Here is a 15775-nt window from a genome sequence, read left to right on the forward strand (position 1 = left end):
ACTCTCCGGATTAACCGAGGCGTCGCCTAGGTTACAAAATCCATAATTACTCGCATTAATGGCGAAGATACGGGCGTGCTGAGGAGACGTTATCCCACACGCTAACCCAATACATGATGGCCACGTGTCAGGCGCCATCAGACAAAGCGTTTATTCAAAGTAACCGTAAAAAAAAAAAAAAAAAAAAAAAAAAGGAAGTTCACCAATCATCTAAACCGTTTCCGCTAAGCGCAACACCGATAGCGGAACTTCTCCCTTTTCATCTTGCAAGCAAGACAGTTTCCGCTAAGCGTGTGAGACCCTAAAAAACTAAAGAATTCCATTTGGTACTTGGGAAATTGCAGAGATCAATTTGAGAATGACATTGTACTAAAGCGACTTCCGGAGAAAATAAAGTTTGAAATCTCCATCAGTTGATAGAGGTTTTCGCTGTTAAGTATTTTTTTTTTTTTTTTTCAGAGATTGAAATCGTTAAGTAAAACATGACATTTCTCTGGACCATTAGGTTGGTCAAACTGAATCAAAAGGGAGGAAACATGATCATCAGTACAGACACGCGTCCTTCACCCGTGATACCCCCCCTTTATTACCTTCTCCTTCTTTGTTTTCTACTGTGATCAAACCTTTTCATCCCTGGTGAAACTCCATTTCTGTAGCAAAAGCGACTCAGAAGAGAGCCAAATCTTCTGGTTCATTAATTCTTTAATTGAGAGAAAGTTACAAGGTGAAAGTCTCTTCTGGGCACGCCCTTTCAGCGAACTTCGACGGCCGAAACTGCCACTTCTGCAGTTCACATCACCACGACGTCTTCATGAAAGTTGTTCGAAATTGCGTCTTCTATACTGTGCTCGAAAATCATGATAATCCAACGGTTAATTCGTTCTCAATCAAGGTGAGACCACTTACAGTTCAGTGAAAATCCTGTTCTGAGATACCACTGATATTTGATTCTAATTCGTGTTTGCATGTCCAATCCTCTTTCAAATTCAGTTTCCACTCAGATTGGGCCATGTTTCTCCATCGACATTGAGTTAATTTCATCAAATTTACATCTCCATCTTGAGTTCACACACAATTGATTTTACGATTGGTAAGTTTTGCCTCAATCTGTTGAATTTCATCTTTTCTAGTTCAATTTTCATATAGAATCTCACATTCATTAAGTTTTGTGATGCTTAAACTTACCATTTGACTCGGTCCTTCCCACAATCTGATATCAAAATTTTGTTAAGGTTTATTCATACTCAAAGTTCATTCATATCAGAACTTGACCTTCTGGACTTTTACTTATCAAATCCATATGGATGTTGCTTACAATTGTTGCAAGCCTAGGATCAGTTCTTATGCCGTCCTCCTTAATACACTCATCAATACAGAATTTCGACTGTACAAATGGAATTATTCAAAATTGGTTGAATCCAGAACATGCGACCAAGATCTTCAACAAACCTTTACAAATTACAGGTATAGAAATGTCTACCACTTCTATTATCTTGAACCTTGCCACGAAGTGAACAACTATTGCAGACGTCGTTGGGGCCGAGATGGCGAGCAATGTATGTTCGAAATTATTACAGCAGTCCATAGGCAATTGCTTCCTAAGTTTTTGCAGCTATCATATTTATTCTCACATTGTTGCAAACAGTTAAAATTGAAAGGTAAAATCGTTAGGATTTGCTCAGCTAGTTTATTTGGTGGCTATCCCATTGCTAATAAATGTTCCTTAATGTTGCCTCGTTTGATTTTTGCACTCTGCAATTTCGTTTTATGTTGCGCTTCATTTTCAGAAATACATGTAATATATGCCTCTGTTCTTTTTCGTTTTGGTTGGCCTCCATGACCTTTAGTTCCTTTTATGTATGCTTATAAATCCAACTTTTAGTAATAAGTATATTAACTTGATATGGAGATGTTACTGTAACACGTTGTTTTACATGTTCAGAAAATATTGTGGAATCAGAACCTTAATAAATTTTAGCATCAACTGTAAGATTGCAATTCGCTAAGCGTTTCCAAGTGAACGGACCCTTATTTTTCCCTATGATTTTTTAGACTAGCTAGTCACATAGTCAACTATATATATGCTAATTAAGCCTGCCTTAAAACAAAGAAATTACATCCACCAAAGTTCGAAAATCTTGAAGAGCGCTTCCAGAAGGCCCAGCAGCCACTCCTACAATCTCCTTGAGGGCTCTGGCCTTCTCCCTCATCTTCTTCCCTTCTTCATTTTTCAAAATCCGCTCGAAGCTTTTGATCACTCCACTCTTTGTGAATACTCCGCCCTCCACTTTTTCTCCAACACCCCACAGTTCCTCAACCATCCGCGCAGTCATTCTGTGATCTCCAAACAATGGCCTGCAGATCATTGGGATCCCATTCGAAATGCTTTCATACACAGAATTGCACCCACAGTGAGTCACAAACACACCTATTGAGCTATGTCCTAACACTTGCGCCTGAGGTGCCCATGACACAACTTTCCTATGCTTGTTTGCCCCTCCAACAAAACCAGACGGCAATAAGTCTTTAAAATTGTCTCTAAGAGACCAAAGAAATGGTGCATCAATTGCTTCCAATGCCTCAGCCAGAGCTACAAGCTCACTCCTAGATGGAGCTCCCACAGTTCCGAAACTGATATACACCACAGACGAAGCTCGTTGCTCGTCCAACCACGAAAGGCAGCCTGTGGCATCGGATTCTGATGGTGGCAATGGCGGTAGTGGTAATGAAAGGGAGAGAAAACCTACATTCAGCAACTTGGGCAACTTGGATTTGAGATCATTTTCAAGGAGCGTGGGGTTTAGTTCTTGATAGAAATTCATGACAACGGCTGTGGACTGTGGTAGGACTAGTCCAATTCGTCTGAGCGTGTGCGAGAATAGAGATTCACTGGGAAGTACTTCTTCTGGTAAGTCCTCGATGCGCATTGTAGACAAACCCGGAATGACTTCTAGGGTTTTGCCTTGACCATCAACACCATCATTTGCATATAAATGGCGGATAACGTCAGTGTAAATATGAGCAGACAGGGTGCAAGGTAAGGGTATCCAAATTGGAATCCATGGAACATCCAAATTCTCAGCCATCTGGCTACCAAAGACCAAGAATCCATCTGTTATTAGACAACTGATCTGCGTGCTTGTGTCTGCCATTGCCTTTTCAATGCAGGTTTTGAAGTTTTCAGGCGCCGCCTTGAGAAAAAGGTCCACTGCCTCTAGCGGGTTTCCTGTTAAGACATGATTTGTTGGAACACCATCTGATACATTGTAGGGTATTATGTTATCCAAAATCTCGGATTTTGATTCTGAGAACAGCGAGTCGTTAGATTTCAATGTGTTGAAGAAAGAAAAGCGCGTGTTTGGGGCAGCTTTCGCAAGCTTGCACACCAAGTTAAGCACAGGCTTTGCGTGGCAGCCAAACGGAAATGCAAGAATGGCAACATGTCCTTTTGGTGAGATTCTGTTCATTGCGTCACTTTGTTTATCAAGCATCGCAGGTTGGCTCGATGGTTTAAACAAAGCGAGATAAGAAGGTTACAGATCGACAGTGTGTTGAAGCTGATTTCTTAAATGCAAAGACGACGTTATTTCTTTCCTTCATTCAATTTACTAGTATAAAAATTATGAGTCTAATATAACCTGCATGTTAGAAAAACTAACCAGAATCATTATGAGGCTTTAAAAGTACTTTAAATTATCAATTATCAGTTTGAAATTTTTTTAGAAACAAAGTTGCAGATACAGCTTGGCAAGTTTGCTATTGGTATGTATTAATGAACATTACAGCTTTTCTTTTTCTTTTTTTCCAAAGCTAGAACAGCACATATATTATATTCCTATGTCACCTTGTACCCTAAATCAATGGTCAAGTAAGTAAGGGAGATGACACTAATTAAAAATAAATTCTTATCAAGGGAGTGAAATCCACACTCCCCTCTTTCCTTCTTTGGTCAAAATTCTCATAAAAAGACAAAATTTAAGTTAGTAAAGATAAAATTTAAGTTACCAAAATAAGAAACATAGAGTGTGGATTTCACTCTCCTTACAATCAAATAACTAAAATAAGTAATGACGTACACAAGGATCAAAATGCTACTACACTAAAAACTAAAAAAAAAAAAAAAAAAAACATTTAGTGTAAATGTCCCACATTCGAAATCTCTCATCATTTGATAGAGTTAATCAAAGAAGAAAAGAAATCCACAATATATGTGCGACGATCAAGAAGTACATGTCGTTGACGTCAAGAAAATTGTCAATTAGTGGCATTTCAATGATGTATCCGCAAAATAGTGCTTGACATGTGCATGGCTAAAATAAGTTTTGATTGTGTAAGGTTTATGGTGATATATCACCCCTGTTCCAACATTTGAGAGATAAACCCTAAGCACATACTCTAGCTAACAACCAATGTTAAATTATTAACACCAATCACGTATCAAGCAACAACTTATCAAAAATACATTAACCACAATGCTAATCCACGTTAAATGTTAGTGTTGAAGATAAATGTAAGAAATGGAGCCCAAGTATACTTTGGGTATTTGGCAACTGTTCTGTAATAGTTGTAAACAAGGAAGCGTACATAAGCTCCCCTGGGAGCCCACAATACTTTTAAGTGCCACAATACTTTTAAGTTTGTCTGCAGCCCATAATACTTCTAAGTTTGGAAGGTTATGACTCCACCAAATCATAATGGAAGCAACAAATAATTTGTTCTCCTTTTTTGTGTAATTCTCAAGAACATTTTGTTCAGTTTGAAATTTTGAATTTAACTATGAGTCGTTATAGACTGCTATGTATGCCTTCTTTGGTCTAAATTTAAAGCGTAACCTTGACGGTTTTCTGATCTCATTTAACTGAAGGATGGGAATTAGACTATGTCCATAAGTCTTACTGGATAATTACAATTTAATAGCATATGGGTTTAATTAGAAGCTGAGAATGAATGGTCGGTTTTGATTGAAGATGGCAAACGATCCTGACCCATATATATATCTTTCAAATTCAGCTTTGACGAGTATTTGAAATTTTGAATCATTGAATGATCCTGAAATGACTAAAATTGTTGGCAAAGACCATGACTAAAACCTCAAGTTTTCGGTCCAAATTCAAAGTATTCCAAATCAGAATCAATCACTTCAATTGATTTTGATGAGTCAATTTCCCCACGGAATCTTATCACTTAGATTTAATATGTTCGTACTTTTGGGTTCTAATTTTTTTGTCAAAGTTTCATATTCTCTTTCGTATTTATATCGAAAACTTTGGTTTTTATTACCAACAGCCAAAACAATAACTTTTCTTGATTATATATAGGTAGGTAATAATCTTAGTGTACGTTCTTTGATAGGATATGTTTATATATAGGTAGGTAATAATCTTAGTGTACGTTCTTTGATAGGATATGTTGGGTAATCATCTGAGACATGCTTTAAGTTTTTTAAACCCTATTTGTGGTGCAGCCTAGACATACTCTGCATGGCATTGAGTTCAATCAGACCAACCAGATAAGGAAAGTAACACACAATTGTTTTGTCTATAAAAAAGTACAATAACTATATATAGTTATATAGTTATTGTACTTTTTTATAGACAAAACAACATTATGCAGAGTGGAGTTTCGCTTTGAAATTAAAGTTCGCATTTAGAGTTTATGGTCACTTTTTGGTTGTATATCCACATCTTGACCATTCATCTTTTAGGTACTAATATATAAATCATTTTTGTAAATTTTCAGCCAAATTGATAATCGTTAAGGTATCGAACTCGATTAAACCAATTAACGAACCGAATTTGTTGAACTGGAACCGTTCGTGTTCATTATTGTAAATTGCAGTTTTGAATGCCTTAACAATCATCAATTTGGCTAAAATTTTGCAGAGATGATCTATACATTAGGACCTATAAACTAAACGGTTAATATGTTAATATGTGATCGAAAAGTAGTCAAAAACTTGAAATCCGTTCCTAAGCTAAGGTAAGAACATCCTTAGCCAAGAAGGACTGTATGTATGTATATATATATATATACTTGTTACTCCCTATACTTTGCACCGAAAAATAGTTCAATCCCTCACCTTTTAAATTAAACAATTTAGTCCTTATTCTCTCTAATTCTCACACAACAGGTCTCAAAATGACCATTATACCCCTCACTTTCTTTTTTTTATATTTTTATTTATTTTTCTCTCTTTTTTATTTTTATTTTTCCTGCTTCTCTCTCTCTCTCTCTCTCTCTCTCTCTCTCTCTCTCTCTCTCTCTCTCTCTCTCTCTCTCTCTCTCTCTCTCTCTCTCAAAACAAAACCCCTAATTCGTATTTTGGGTATTCAATTCATCATCAGATTCATCAAAACGTCAAATTCATCATCTCAATTCAATTAGTACAAATCAAATAAAGAAAAACAAATATATGGGCTGGACCGTGGAAGAAGACGAGGGTGTGGCACATTTGACACTCCGAAGGAGCAGCTCTCGCCTACGACGGCCCCTCCAGGTCTCTCCGCGGCAACAACAAGGCCAAGACCAACTTCCTGACGCCGTTGACCAGAGGAGATCTCTCCCTCGACCTCAACATCTCCTCCGCCCAGTGGGCCTCCCACTCCGGTCGTCTGGTTGAGTTTCTCCACACCGACGTCGTTCAGAGCAAGGAGGCGGCGGGGAGATCATTTATTGTGTCTGGTGTTGTCTGAACCCGCTTGGATCTTGAATTGTTCAAATCTAACACTGTGTGGTGGTTAAAATTAAATGGGTCGACGATCGCGGAGCGACGATCAGAGTGGAGGTCGGAGAGGTTGATGGTGGGGATTGATTCGGCGTCGGGTTGGGTTGTGGGCTGGAATTGGTGTGATATTATGGGTGGGTGGATAAAGATTCGGGGGATAGAGGAGAGACCCGAGTCGACGAGGCCTTTGACTCCGAGCTTGGAGTCGTCGAATTGCTTTACTTCTTCAGCTCGATCATAACCCTATTCGCCGATCATGGTACAATTTGCTTCCATTTCATTTGTGACAGTTTTTGAGTTCTTTGTTATCTTTGTTTAATTAAGTGAGTTTTATGTCACTTTTTTAGCTATGCCATCAGAGATTTCGGGTCAGAGAGGTGGGGGGTCCGATCAACCCTAACCAGAAAATGGGTCGCCGTCAATGTGGATGAACTCGAGGTCAGAGACGAATTTGGAGAGAGAGAGAGAAGCAGGAAAAATAAAAATAAAAAAGAGAGAAAATAAATTAAAAATATTTAAAAAAAGGAAGTAAGGGGTATAATGGTCATTTTGGGACCTGTTGTGTGAGAATTAGAGAGAATAAGGACTAAATTGTTTAATTTAAAAGGTGAGGGACTGAACTGTTTTTCGGTGAAAAGTACAGGGAGTAACAAGTATTTAATCCATATATATATATTGACTATTTGTTAAAAAAAAACCCAAAAAGATAATGATTTAAAAACTCAAAATATTGGATGGATTATCATTTGGTATAGTGACATCGTCTCTCATTCATAAGTGGGAGATTTTTTTTTTTTTTTTTTTTTTAGAATAAGAAGCTTTTATTGAAAATAACTAAGATTACATAACACGGGAATGACTAGTGGTGGACATGAATTCCTCACTCTCCTCCCTAAAGCCTAAACTAGCTACAAGTCCGTCATCATGAATGATCTCCTTGAACTGAAAGGGCCCAACCCCTAATCACCTATATCGTCCAACCTCTCGGGCTACAAAAATTTATGGGAATCTTAATACCACCTCATAGATAACCGCCAGAAAAACTAATGCCCTCTTCCACGCTGTGTCCCAAAGATATCAAACCACGTGCAAGGATTGCTCGTCAGCACATCGACCATAATATAACACAGAATATAAACCGATTCGTCCCCAGGAAAGCCACCATATCCATGGCACCTTAATGTGACCCAACCATAGCTCAAAAGAGTAGGGACATGCTAAAGACGAGAAAAATCTAACCAATAACCTAAACAGAAACACTACTTTAAACAAGAACAAAAATCAGCTGCCACAATACTCTTCCCTCTCCCTAGGTGCTCCGCCGGCAGACCACCACCACAAATCAATCCCTTCGAACTCGCTTCACTGAAGAAACACAACCCAATGAACAAGCCATACCAAACCCTAGCATGTTGTCGGCAGGATCCAGACCAAATCCACGAACCAAAACTGAGAACCAGTAACGGGCTTATTGTGCCCTGCCACCCATTTGTGTCCATCAGATTGAGAGCACGAAACCACCATTGAAAACTCCGACTATCGACGCATCTCAGAGAAGTAACCAGCGCCATACGATCCATGGCATGCCACCGCCATGATTTAGCCTCTGGCCACCTGCTCCATGCTTGCGCCTTCACCGCTCGCCAGTCACCCATCATTCACACCTGCGCCGCCACCTGAGAGGAGAGAAATGTTGTACACAGCCCAGATCGATGAAGAAAACATGAAAGCTGGATCTCTGAGACCCCACGAACCCGTGTTGGGGTATATTGAAGAAATAGAACAATGGATAAAGTATATTTATGGATATAGAAAAATGGAGAAAATGAAAATAGAATAACAACTTTGAGGTACGACTTGAGTCGTTTCCTTAAAGTGTTATTTTCCCCCACTCAATGAGTTTGCTAAAGGGTTCTCGGCAAATCACTTCTAGGATACAACAAAGTTTGGAATTATCTGCGATAAACAAAATCGAAGAATTCCCTTAGAAACTACTAGAAGGAAATTGTATGGTTATGTGGTTTGGTGGAACTCGTCCCTGGATTTTGTTGCTTCTTTTTACAATAGAGATTTTCTAGGGCTTCCTAATTTTCGCTTTCGGTAGTTTTTTGCTTGGTTGTTTGGTCAGATGTCTTTCGATTTTCTTACTGGAGGGGTTAGGTTCATGTCCCCCCCCCCCCCCCCATCTAGTTAGTCGTTTCTTCTTTCTTCTTTTATTAATAAATTTGGGCGGAATTTTCCTCTCTCATTCAAAAAAAAAATTTGTACGGTTATAGGAGAAGAGAGGAGTTAATTGCAGAATGATTTGATGATTGAAAATGGTAGCATGTACTGCTCTTTATATAGAGATCAAGATTGCTCTTTATATAGAGATCAAGAGATGCCAAAGGCAGCTTTTCAATATAAACATAATTGTTCAATATAAATGTATGTACCTCTTAATTTTATCTTGTCTTTTCACTATAATCATAAATCTGATTATATATTTTTTCAACCATCATACCTCTTCAATTAATTATGTATATATTTTATATATATAATTGAAATTTCCAACAACCCGTCCGGCCACACCCGTCACTCGTCGATGAGGCTAGGAGCCATGGTCAACGTAGGGGCGCCGCCAGACAGTCACCGGTGAATTCCTTGTGTTTCCCAAACCCTAGTTTCTATCTCCTGTTATCTCTGAGCGAAAAGGATGACTAAGGTGTGGCAAACCTCGTTGGATATGAAGATTTAAAACTATTAAATGGGAGGTTGTGAGTGAACTCACGGAAGATTAGTTGTTGTAATTCTCAGTTATTAATGTAATCAACAACAAAATAAAACCTAAAAAATTAGAATCTAAGAGTAGCTGAGTACTAATGTAAAAATTATACTTGAGAGAGAAAATAAAGAAAAAAAACTTTTGATCATACCTGGCAAATAGGTCATCCAAAACCTTTTTGCACAAGAAACTTTGTTGTACGTGATAAGCTCATAAATGTACATGATTTTGTGTTGATTTCTTCATGTTTTCTTAGCTAGTTTTCCATCTATTTGAGTCATTTACTTTATTTTTATGTTTTGTAGGTGTTATGGAGCAAAGTAGAAGAAAGGAAGCTAAATCAGTAAATATGCCTGTGCAGATCAGTCAACTTCAACATGAAACTGAGATAAGCTCAGAATGAACTAGACAGTGAGCTTTATATGTTTAGAAAGCCTTGGATGTCTAGTTTCCATAAATTTTAACGGTTTATTCATATCATTTTTCTACAAGAAGTTATGGCCGATTTAGTACAGCAAGGTCGGGCAGTCCGAGAATCTGACACTTTGACAGAAATCCATAATTTGAGGCCCGAATTACTTTTAGAAGCCCAACAACGAGTATTAACTGAATATCTCTGTTTATTAGAGATATATGACATATTTTTATGGGTGAAAATTATTAGGAATCTTAGAGGAGAAGCTACTTGATTCCTAAAAGGAAAAGAAGTGAAAATCTCCTAACCTAAGCAATAAAGAAGGGACGTCTAGAATAGACTTTGGGGGGACGTAGACTGCGGCACAAGAAAAGAGGGAGAACTGCATCCTTTCTGCCATCATCCAGCTGCCATCCCTTCCTTTTCTTTTCTTTTAGTTTTTGTTTTCTTCATGACTATGTCTAGTTAAATACTTTTGTAGCTAGGGGCGATTTCAAAGCCCCAAACATGTTCAATTCATATTGATGACAATTCAGTCTTTGGTTTTCTATATTATCAATTGAGTACTTGTTTCACTATGTCTACAAGATGAATCTTTATTTGTTTGTTTAGGTGTGCAACTAAATGAATAGGTTAGGGTTCTAATGCTAGGAGTAACACTAGATTCGTATATGTCGTGTGTTGATTCCAATTGAGTAGCAAAATATTTTCTTGAATTATATGTGACTCAAACCCTAGGTTTAGCAAGACTACCAATGTACTTGTGACCATAGATTTATCCAAACCCTTTTCTTGCTTAATGATTTTGATATGTTAAACTTAGCGAGCTTGTGTCTAGGTTGCATAATCGGAAATAGATTAAGTGGTGAGCTTGTATTCACTTAACGAGGAACTAAGAAAGGGTAATGGGTTAATTCGAGCTTGTGAGTTAACTTCGGGTAAATTCAATTGAGAATTAGGATTCCATAACTGAGCTTTAATATAATTGAGTGTGTTTGGTGGTGGAGAATGAGTTCTTAGCTTTGTTTCTATCAATTGTTTAAGTTATAAAATCTGTTTCTGCTTTGTTATCTTACTGTGTTTAGTTTTACGTGAATTATTTCATATATCAAATCAACTCCGATTATTCTGAAATTTTGTATACATGTTACTAAATGTGTCTTTAGTGTCCTGAAAATTTTCAGAAAATTCCATAGAGTCTAGGTTAGTTAATTAATTTGTTTTCCTTAACTATTCAGTAGCATGGTTTAGAGTAGTTTGTGACATTTGGTTAGTAGTTAGGAACAATCTTCAGCGGGTAATGACCCTTGCTTGATCACTGTATTACCAGCAATGATATTTGAGTGCAAGGTTTAAGTTGTGCATCTTTTAGACGTATCAGAACGTAAATTTTAAAATAAGCGATTGTTGTGACAATTAAGTCATATTTAGTGTATTCATTTAGGTGTGTGATATATCGTTGTTAGTTACCAAATTGGCGAATTCATTGCCTTAAAGGCGAGCCTAGAGTTTGAAATTGATGATTACTTTAGAGTCTTTACCTTGATTATAATTGAATTTGATTGTTTAGAGATGGTATGCCTTGATAGTCAGAGCAGTAGTTTTTTTTTTTTTAATACGATATTGATTTCATTAGATTCAATAGCCATTAGCATGGGCTAGAGTATACCATATACTTGAATAGGATACAGACAAATCCCGAACTCTATCAAGTAAAAGCAAGCTTATAGTACAACCGTACAAAGAACAAATCCGTGTCTCCTAGAGAAAAACCATAAGCTAGCATCTCATTAGTCAATCACGCAATTGTGATACCAACAAAAACGTCACTTCCCAGCAAACAAATAAGAGCAACTCTTCATCCATAAGTCATGATCTGAAACGATTAGTTCTGGACCATAAATCGACTTGAAGGTCCACCTTTTAGGCCAGACCCACTTTCATCACTAAGTTCAAGACACCCTCCTTGAAGGCCTACAAAAAAGAGCCCATCAGCCCAAGTTTGATCCTAGGCTCGAAAGCCTAAGACCAATGCAGGAGATCTAGCCTTCTGCTGTCAGGTTGCCTCTGCTGCCGTCAGAACTTCCGGTTGCCAATCATTCCACCACAGCATCAAGAACACCAAAGCAGAACCCGCCTCCCGACTTCAATCACCTAAGAAAGACCCGCCAAGCACAAGAACCTCGTTCTTGCTCTTCTATGCACACTGCTGCTTATACCGCAACGTGCACCACCCCAAGATCAAAGTACTGACGCCGCAGCTCAAACAAAACCGCCAATCCACTGGTAGCCAAACCAGGGAAAACTTAGCTTCGACACCCGCTTCCACAACCTATCGTGGCTACTACACTTTGTTGGCAGCACAAATGCACATTTGCAATGGATCATCACCACACATAACAAACTCCGACAATTTTCAAGCAAAAGAGGCTGTGGCACTGCAAGATTTGAGTCAAAAAAATCACCGAGGATTTCCACCGCCTCACTCTCTTTGCAAACCCTAAGGTCTTAGGCTTGAAGTAACTCAGAGGAGTAGTGTTTTGTTGTTAAGAGAATAATTATAAATGATAAGAAGATTCTTATAAAACATTTTCTCATTTTGAAGATTCTAATAAGATATCATTGAGAGAGTGGTGTTTTTATCCATATTACATGAGAAATAAGGTTTCGTTTGGTTCGCGGAAAGGAAAGGAAATGAAATAAATTCCTTGCCCTTTCCATGGGTATAAGAAATTGTAATTCTCATCAATTTTCCTTTCCAGTATATAGAAAGGCCAGGAATATAGTCATATATTTTCGTAATAAATGCAGGAAACTAGGAGGGAAAGTGAATCCTTAAGGTGGGTGGGGAACTATTCCCCCCCCTATTTATCAATACGGTACCTGAGGTTCTCTACCCGACTGAAGATTGGTACATATGACCATTAACTCCGTTACGGCGTCTGCCAGCTGGCAATTTTTGAAAGGTATTTTCGTCTTTTCATGCCTTAATTTTTATTTTTTATTTTTTTAAGCATATATATATATATATATATATATATCTCCAGTGGTGTTCACCTGGTCAGTTGCTGACCAAAGAATTTATGCTCAACAACCCTTAGATTTACATCCAAGGGTGGAAAACAAAACACCTCAACTTAATAATAATTCTCTCTGCCCTTGGATGTAAATCCAAGAGTGGTTGAGCATTATTTTCTTGGTCAATAACTGACCAGGTGAACATTTTCGTATATATATATATATATATATATATCTCTCTCCCCACCGCACTAGAATTCCCCCGCCTCCCGCCGACGAACTCAATCTGGGTCTGACCGACTTCCTTCCCAACTTTCTCCACTTCCTGATTCCTGACGACAGATGCAATTCCGGCGAAGTACGAGTTTCAGAAGTGTAAGGCAGCCAACGAAATTCAAGAACAAGGGAAGCTTCTGATGGTGGTGGAGACGGCGGAGGTGTTTGCTTGACGAAGATCGAGTACGCCGATGTCGCCCATGCCCATCAAAGCCTTCTTGCTCAACAGCCTTCTCCTCAACTTTTAGATTTGATTTTTCTTGAAATTTTATGAAATTGGTATGGGGATTACTTTTGTTTCTGGGTTTTGATTGATTGATTTCAGTTCTGGGTTGTTTTTGTTTCTCAAAATTGCATCTTGATATCAAATTTGCAAAGGTTAGAAGAATTATACATGCAAGGATTTTGGAACTTTGTGGGGGGGTTTCAGGGAGAATGAGAACATGGATACAGATTGTATCCCAAAATATGTCGAGTTCAATCCGAATTGGGTTGAGTTTGAGATACGTATCGGCACATATGAGAACATGGTCTTAAGTCAATATCCTTGAAGCTTGACACCATAAGTTGCTTACCGGACCGGGCTTTTACTACGGTGATGAAACATAGTAGAGAGGCTATGGTAGGAAGGGTGTCGAAGGTTAATTGACATATTTGTGAAATATGAACATGAACATGGGAGATTACAAGAAGTGAATCATCTCTTTTTAATTGGTTTCTATCGGTACCAGCCCATGAACACAATAACATGGGTTCTGAAATAACCTGTGTTAGAGAACTTGATATTTTTTTTAAGTTTAGATACCAAAAATTATGAGACAAACGTCGGTTACCGTTCTAACCATTTTTCCCAATTATAAATCTTGATCGTGAAGCAGAATTATAAATCATGCCGCAAGGTACCACTACACCAAACTTTCAGATGCGGCACTGAATAATTTGGCCATTGATGAATGAAATAAAGAAATAAAGAATGGTGGCTTTCTTTCCTTCACAGCCTCCCTCAAATGCATGGACTCAAAATTAATATATACAAAACCTTTTTTATGAATAAAGTGGTAAAGTTGGTGGTAGCCTTTTTCTTTAGGTATGGGACGTGGTGCTTTCCGTTACCTCATACTCTCATAGAGTCTCTTTCTCTCTCTCTCTCTCTCTCAATTTGCGGAGGGTAAACTGATACAAGTAACACCAAATAATTGAACAACCTTAGCTCAAGATTTTTCAATTTTTAAGAAAAAATATTCAGTACACCGACATGTATTTATATCAATAAAAATAAATTATTTGATAATATTAAGTACATGTTTTTGTTATTAATAAAAACTGTCTATAAATATCAATAGCACATATCCACTAATATTGCTGGTTCACTTACACCGCCGATGTATAGAAGAATTTTTTATGTTTTAGAACCCAAACAAAAAATTTAAACCATGCAGTTAGAGTTTACATACTACTATACTATAATTAATAAAAATAAAATTGAATTGTATACTCTTTAGGTATAAGAAATGAAAATAATAATTATGCACATATCACTTGATCTAATTCCTGTTTTTTTCTCATGTTCTTTGACTCTTTGTTTTCTCTTCTACACTACATTATTTTTGCGTGGTTACTTCGAAAAGAAAAAAAAAACAAGCAGTTATGCATATATGACTGGTCTGTTCATAAATTGCAAGACGCTTATGCCTTTTCCATGGTCAAGATGGTGCAACCATGAAAAAGAAAAAGAAAAATTGAAGATTCGAGTCAGAAGAAAAATAAGCTAATAAAGACAATATTGACGTGCATAAGAGCTGAGAAACAAGACAAAACCAAAAGCTCGAAACTTGGGGAGCTTTAGTTAGATTCATGGTTGAACTCTTTAGGTCATGATCGTGATAAGGCCACTGGTCTGTAAAATGCAAAGATATAAAGGTTTAGGGATTCTGCGGGCTCTAGCTACTAGCTTTGTTTTAGTGGAATTAACCTGTTGATTGTGAAAGAGTATCTAGTATTATTTTTCCAAGAAGGTCAAGTGTGAATGAATACTTCCAGTACAAATATACAAATGACATCTGTTAAAAATTAGGTCAGAGTAGAAGAAGAAGAAGGAAGAAGAAGACTGGGATTTCGGGTAAGAGAAGAGAGAGATTTGTACGTGTCGGCTAATTTTGTTGGATTGCATGTTTGCCGAGTCAATCCTACGTACTGGCTACTTCAATATTTTCTCGTACGTGTCGTCTTTCCTTTTATGTGCGTCGGAGATGACCCTTCCGAACTTTGACCTAGCTGATATATAATTATATATATTCCATCCCATAATCCACCAATTCTTGAATCCATCTTTTTCTTCTTCCTCTTTTCATCACGTGGGATATATTCAGAGAATTCATACCTTATATATAAATTAATACAAAGGTGCTTTGACAAAGCTTTTCAGAGTGTTGTTGAATGCAGTCTTGATAAAGTAGTGCAAAGTAAAAAGTATTCGCCAGTTTTTGCCTTTTGAAAGTTACGAATTGCCTGGCCTTACAACGTACGACTAATATGCTTCACTGCTGTAAAGTTTTGCGGGGCACTTGATCGAGGAAGC

At 37.6% G+C, this 15775-nt stretch overlaps 1 protein-coding gene and 1 long non-coding RNA gene across 2 annotated transcripts; one reads left to right on the top strand and one right to left on the bottom strand.

Moving 5' to 3' along the window:
• The first annotated feature begins 631 nt into the window (after window positions 1–631).
• Window positions 632–1736, top strand: LOC121050450. Its single transcript, XR_005803000.1, has 2 exons — window positions 632–892; window positions 991–1736. It is a non-coding gene; the product is annotated as an uncharacterized LOC121050450 (long non-coding RNA).
• A 90-nt stretch (window positions 1737–1826) lies between these two features.
• On the bottom strand, window positions 1827–3794 carry LOC112177745 (anthocyanidin 3-O-glucosyltransferase 2). The gene has a single exon (XM_024316005.2). It carries the CDS (start codon window positions 3489–3491, stop codon window positions 2100–2102), a length of 1392 nt encoding a protein of 463 aa, XP_024171773.2. The 5' UTR covers window positions 3492–3794; the 3' UTR covers window positions 1827–2099.
• Window positions 3795–15775: the final 11981 nt, after the last annotated feature.

This window comes from Rosa chinensis, chromosome 7 (assembly GCF_002994745.2).
Source record: "Rosa chinensis cultivar Old Blush chromosome 7, RchiOBHm-V2, whole genome shotgun sequence".
NCBI lineage: Eukaryota > Viridiplantae > Streptophyta > Magnoliopsida > Rosales > Rosaceae > Rosa > Rosa chinensis.

What these genes read in the sequence shown, in the direction of transcription:
- LOC112177745 (XM_024316005.2), bottom strand. Translation starts at nt 3,491, where the DNA reads ATGCTTGATAAACAAAGTGACGCAATGAACAGAATCTCACCAAAAGGA.